General features: G+C 54.0%; 1 protein-coding gene across 4 annotated transcripts; it reads right to left on the bottom strand.

Annotated features, from left to right (window-relative positions):
- Window positions 1–779: 779 nt before the first annotated feature.
- Window positions 780–3500, bottom strand: LOC120670832 (chaperone protein DnaJ-like). Of its 4 annotated transcripts, XR_005673398.1 has the most exons (7): window positions 3319–3500; window positions 3076–3169; window positions 2861–2931; window positions 2713–2775; window positions 2303–2605; window positions 1239–1472; window positions 780–1174 (listed from the first exon to the last, which is right to left on the bottom strand). XR_005673398.1 is itself a non-coding variant. In XM_039951004.1 (6 exons), the coding sequence occupies exons 1-6, from the start codon at window positions 3445–3447 to the stop codon at window positions 1632–1634; spliced, it is 672 nt and encodes a 223-aa protein (XP_039806938.1). In that variant the 5' UTR covers window positions 3448–3500; the 3' UTR covers window positions 780–1631. The 4 variants fall into 4 exon arrangements, 3 of the variants coding, with proteins under 3 accessions (XP_039806938.1, XP_039806936.1, XP_039806937.1); XM_039951004.1 differs by having other exon boundaries at window positions 780–1643; XM_039951002.1 differs by having other exon boundaries at window positions 780–1472.
- Window positions 3501–6000: the final 2500 nt, after the last annotated feature.

Here is a 6000-nt window from a genome sequence, read left to right as displayed (position 1 = left end):
GAGAGGAGCCGAGTTGCCTCAGTGCTCTGGTGCAGGATGGATGAGGGGAATGGCACTCCTTATATAGTGACTCAGGTGCTCAGGATCGTTGAACCTGGACACCATCACCGCACCGCACCGCACGTCACCGCACGTCACGTCACGTCCGGCCGGCCGCGCCGCGCCGCGCCTCGCCTCGCCTCGCCTCGCCTCGGCCACGGCCCGGCGAGGCGAGCGAGCGCGCGCGCGTGTGGTTCACCGTCCTCCTCTTACCGGCTTCACAAGTGGTGTACAAGAAGTCCACCTTTTAAGTCGGTTGAGATCCTCCTCAATTCCCGGTACGGAATTAAACATTGATTCCCTAGCATTAATAGTGGGCTTTAAATTCTTTTAATGCTTTAGAATAAATGGGCCAAGCCCATTACTCCAACAGATCGATCGTCGGGTGGCGCTGCGCTAGGGGCGGGGCGAGGAGCCGAGGACTCCGGATACCGGCGGCCCAGAGCGAGCTCAGCAGAGGACCAAAGCCACGAGAGACGAGGAGAGGACAACACGGTCGGCTAATTTTTCTTTTGGTAAAATAGTCATTTTGATCTCTCAGTTTTATCTCGAGGGTCTCCCTCAATCTTTAAATTGGTCAATATACTCCTTTTTGTTTTGATACCAAATTTATCGTTTTGTTGATATTATGCTCAATAATAATATAAGATAATCGTAAAAAAAATCTTTTTTATCTTTAATTTCTTTCCCTTTTCAATTTAGTGTCACCGTTCACTCAACTCATTTTTTATGGTGGTACATAAGTATGTAAAGTACGTCTCCATAACATATGATGTAAATAAATTCTATGTTTAAAATTAAATTAAACACTTTGCGATGTCCGTCTCCTAAATGATTTTAGAAGGGGAAGGTGCCAAGAGCAAAGAGGATTTTTTTCCACAAATCTTATGCTAATCTAAAAATAAAAGTTGAGGAACTATATTTGAGAGTTAAGAGATGAATTTGATCCTGAAGGACTACTATCAGCCTGTTCGGCTGCCCCGAAGTGACTGGCGCTAGCCCCCATCAGATCAGCCAAACTGGCCCATCCGATCAGCCGTCCGTGCGTGTGCGATAGGGGGCTTCAGGCAGCAGGTTCACCAACCGTTCGGCTGGGCTGCGGCTGAGCTGATCAGCCCAGCCAATCTAGCGCAACCGAACAGGCTGTATATCTATTTTGCCTCTTCTTTTCTGTAGTGTTGTTCTCTCAAAGCTCCAACGACTGACGCGAGCGAGAGAAAAAAATTAGAAATCGAGGGATCAGTGCTCCACTGAGCCTCTCTCTAACTGGGGGCTGAGGCCCGGCCCGTTCATTGCCACAGCGCTGCACCGCCGCCCTGGCTCTGCCGGAACGAGCACTGCATCCCGTCGCCGGCGACGTCGCGGCTCGCGCCGCCGCCCACCTCGCACGTCGTCCAGGGGCAGGGCGCCTGCATCTGCCTCGTCTCGCTCACCTGCAAGCGCGTTGAGCGACAGGACCAGTTAGACAGTACAGGGCTACAGGCTTCAAAGCGTCGCTGTGCAGCTCAACGGCCAACAAGAAAAAGGCAACAGGATCTGCAGACTGCACTGCAGGACAGCAAGCAGGAGGGCAGGGGAGATGCTGCGCGGCGCTATCCTGGTTCCTGAGCAAGCAAGCAGCACGGGGGACATCACAGGACTGCAGCACCAGGAGAACGGGAAGGAAGTCCCGTGGTCCACCGCGGAGAAGACCTGTCCGGAAACTCTCCCCACTTCTCCGTAGGCCGTAGCTGGAAAGAAAAGGCCGAGCCCACTTCTCTTGCTGATCAAGTCCCCACGGCAAGCCCACATCCAAGCCAAATTCAGGCGAGGCGACGTAAAGCGCAGCAGGTTCCTTTCATGCTAGGGAAATACTCCTACTGTTGCAAGTAAAAAAAACATATACAAAGAAACCTCATTTCGTGTGGCCTACGTGGACGGCGAAAAAGGCGCATCTTGGAGGATCTTGCATCTGCAGGTCTGATGATAGTTGTGCCTCGTCGCACGCACACGACTACCTGTGGCGTTCTTGTAGCATTTGGAATAATCAAACTTGTTCGTTTTAGATTGAACTAATTAGCTCATTCCAAACACGATAAACATTGTGTTCGTTTGGTTGTGGCTGTGGCTGGTGCAGATTTGTTAGGAGAGTCAGTCCAAACGAACGAGCGAAAGTGAAAGACATGCCTCTTCAAAAAGAATTAATAACAGAGGAAAGACGTTCGATGCCCATAAATGTTGTCGGTTAAGCAGTAGGCAAAACCGTGGAATGGCTTAAGCTTACCATGAAGCAGAACCCGGACAGGCCCAGGTCGGGTTGCAGGCCGCCGCCTCGGCCGGGCCTCGGCCGCTTCGCCGCCGAGTGCGCCGCCGGCGAGCCGCCGCGCTTGCCGACGCCGCCGAGCCGTGCCGGCGGTGCTTGCGCATTGTTGTTCCTCCCAGGAGGAGGCCGCAGCGGCGGCGGCGGCGAGGAGGTGCTGGGCGGGCTCTGGGAAGAGCGGCTCGGAGGGAGGCCGCCGAAGAGCCCCGGGTCCAGGTCGTCCTGGAACATGTCCACGAACAGCTGCTGCAGCTCCTCGAAGGTCTCCTGCACGTACGGACGGAACGAGCCGGCCGGTCAGCGCACGAGGCACGGTCGGGGGTCTCGATGGCGCGAGAATATTCTGGATGCGAAGCGCAGCTCTGCTTGCTTACCGTTGGCGTGGCCTGGCTCATCATGTCGGCCATCTCTCCGAGGAAGTCGCCCATCCCCGACAGCTGCGGATCATCACAGAGCACAAAAAACCCCGTCAGCAACCGAATTTCCCTCACGGAACGAAACTGAGTTGGGTGTAGGAATTACGTTGGCGGCGTCGTCCTCGCTGTCGTAGACGCCGACGTCGTAGAGGAAGCGCTTGTTGGAGTCGGAGAGCACTGCTCGGGCGGGACATGGAACGTAAGGAATTCATTCGCTTTGTTGGCTAACCTAGCGATCAATGGACGGAGAGGAGGAGCAGGGAGAGGGGGGGGGGGGGGGGTGGATGGGAGTTGGCAATACGGGGTGGGGTGATCACCGACCGGAGTAGGCGCCCTGGATCTCCTGGAACCGCTCCTTGGCTTCCTCGACGCGCGCCGAGCTGTCGGACGCCGAGCACCGGTCCGGGTGCCATCTCTGCACGACGCAACCAGGCCAGGAGTAAATCATCACGCCCAGCGAAAGATCGTCCTCGATCTGGAGCTGCTGGCGAGCCGAGAGAGAGAGAAGACGAGGAGACGAACAGCAATACAGCATTGTCCTCTGCAATTACGGAACGAACGTACCATGGCGAGCCTCCGGTAGGCGCCCCTTAGCTCGGCGTCGGTGCACTCCCTGCTCAGCCCGAGCACGGCGTAGAGGTCGGCGCCGGGCGCGTCCTCCGGCAGGCTGCCGCCCCCGCGCCCGGCGGCCATGTCGGTGGGTCGGAGGCTGCTGCTGCTGCTGTGTTCGTGAGGCGGCCGGTCGGGGGGGGGGGGGGGGGGGGGGGGGGGGGGGGTTGCGGACGAGTGGCGTGCGGCAGGCGACGGGGGGCCCGGGCACGGGCAGAGAAGCCAACAAGCGGGGGGGAGGCGCGCGCAAGTTGCCTGGCCGGCCTGCGGTTCCACGCGACGCGCGAAGGCTCCAGAACCGGGGACCCGACGCCGACGGGTCCGCGCGGTTTTAAAGCCGAAAAGCGTGTGGTCACCGTCGCCTGCTTAGCCGAGATATTTACCAGCAGAGTACAGTAATTAATCTACTGCTGATTCTTTTTCCAAAAAAATTGATGCTGAGTATCAGAAGCATGAACAGATGATCTGAATGGTGTGGTTCAACTTCAACCGATTTTTCAGAGAGAAAAAAGCTGCGGAAGAGAGGAGCGTTGGAGAGACCCGGCTGCATCGAACGGGCGCACCACGTCGGCAGGACAGTAGGACATGGGCACACGCATTTGTGCATCGCCTAACCCAGATCATTAGGGCTAGATTAATTAATTAGCCGACATCAACAGCCGTACGAGTGGACCGGCCCTTTTTCTGGAAGCATCCTTGTTTGGGCAAGTTGTTGGCGTAATTGTGCCCTGCGGAGTGCGGACGGAGACGGCCAGGCCCCGGTCATCCTCGGGCCCCGCCGGAGCCCCACCGCTCGCCGGCCGCCGGGCCCCGCCGCGCAATGCGGCATCTGCCGAGTGCCGACGACGCACACTGTTCTGTGGGAAACAGCTTTCCTGGTCGTGGTCGACGAGGCGGCGGATGGGATGGGGACGGGGAGGCGCCGGCGCCGCGCCCGGGACCATCGCCCGGCGAGATATTTACGGGGGCCCGCCGCGGCCCCGGGCTCTGGAGAGTTCGGCTCCGCGCACGGCCCACTTGCGCCTTGTTTAGTTGTATAATTTAAAATTTTGAAAAAATCGACATTTGTATGGAGATTTAAATCTAGACGAAATAAAAAATATATTGTACGATTTGCCTGTAAATCGCGAGACGAATATAATGAATCTAATTAGACCGTAATTAGACGCTAAATTGCTACAGTAATATTACAGTAAACAACATCTAATGATGAATTAATTAGTCTCATTAGATTCGTCTCGCGATTTACGGACGAGTTTTGTAATTAATTTTTTAATTAGTCTATATTTAGTATTTAAAATACAGAAAAAAATTCAAAAATTTTACACCCTACAACTAAATAAGGCTTTGGATTCCAATTTCCATTGACTCGCACAAGCCGTCTAGAGAAAGGCCGGGTGGCATCTGTACGGCGACGTGGACGTCGTCCGGCACTCATGCCCGGGCCGCCGGCCGGCAGCGGCGCGACGAACGAGCTCAAAAGCGCATGGCCGCCGGAGGGAGGGACCGCCCCGCCCGCCGCAACGCGTCCACGCGAGCGCTCTCGCCCACGGGCACACGGCACGGCACCGCGCCGCCCGGCCGGGCCGGTGCAGGCGTGCAGCCAGGAAAGCTTTCCGTATCCGGCAAAAAAAAATCGCGGGCGCTGCACGGGAAGGATCCAGGCGGAGGCGCACTTCCGTTTCTGGTATAATCCCTCCGTTCCAAAATAAATATAATTCTAAAGTTTAAATTTTGTCCCACAAAAAATACAATTTTGACTTAGTAACCATAAAAAACAAGAGTCTCCGAAAATTTCTCATACAAAAGACAAGCCAATGTCTATTTTTTTCTTAAAAAAAGAAAAGATATTTTGATAATTTCACATCTTTCATTGATTTACATAATTAATCCTAGAATTACATTTATTTTGAGATGGAGGGAGTACATAGGATCCCCGTTTGCCTGCCATTTGTGGAGATGCTAGGAGTACTCTACCATATTGATTGCGGATGGGTGCACGTAACGACGTGGCTTTGTTTACTCGAGCCGCCCCCAGAACATTCGGCGACCCCTTTGTTTTTGTTGGGAATCCGGGGGAGCAGTGACTGACTGTGCTATACTCCGCCCAACATGGCGCGAAAAGACGAAAAGCGTTCGAGAGGGATCCTCGAGCTGGATTGTTTTTTCCCTAGGGAACGGAAGGAAGCTTTGCTCCAATTGCTCGTCTGGTTTACCGCACAAGACGGTCGATCCGATGCTCAAAAAAAAAAGACGGTGGATCCTCACGCCAGTCACAAAAGATTCGTGCGTAGTATCCGCTTTTTATTTTGAAAAAAAAGAAACGTGTGCTGGCGCGTGTTGCCCAGTACTCCCTACGTCTCAAAATAAATGTAATTCTATGGTTCAAAATTTGTCCCACAAAAAATGCAACTTTGAGCTAGCAACTACAAAAGACAGTCTCCGGAAACTTCTCATACAAAAGAGAAGCCAATGTCTAGATTTTTTCTTACAAAAGACAATGAGCAATTTGGAAATTTGCACATAACATTGTTTTATGTGTTCGATCCTAGAATTACATTTATCTTGGGACGGAGGGAGTACTCCGCTCATACAACCGTTCCAACTTTCGAGCGTGTGACTTGTGCTGCCCTGGTC

Source organism: Panicum virgatum, chromosome 4N (genome assembly GCF_016808335.1).
Source record: "Panicum virgatum strain AP13 chromosome 4N, P.virgatum_v5, whole genome shotgun sequence".
NCBI classification, from domain to species: Eukaryota; Viridiplantae; Streptophyta; class Magnoliopsida; order Poales; family Poaceae; genus Panicum; species Panicum virgatum.
Note: the sequence above shows the minus strand (reverse complement) of the source record. Positions and strands in the feature narration are given on the sequence as shown.

Excerpts from the sequence above, each read along its gene's own strand:
- LOC120670832 (XM_039951002.1), bottom strand. The coding sequence starts at position 3,447 with ATGGCCGCCGGGCGCGGGGGCGGCAGCCTGCCGGAGGACGCGCCCGGC. Across the intron at positions 3,170-3,318 it reads CCTACCGGAGGCTCGCCATG|AGATGGCACCCGGACCGGTG; the intron begins GTACGTTCGTTC and ends TGCGTCGTGCAG. Across the intron at positions 2,606-2,712 it reads TGAGCCAGGCCACGCCAACG|GAGACCTTCGAGGAGCTGCA; the intron begins GTAAGCAAGCAG and ends CCGTACGTGCAG.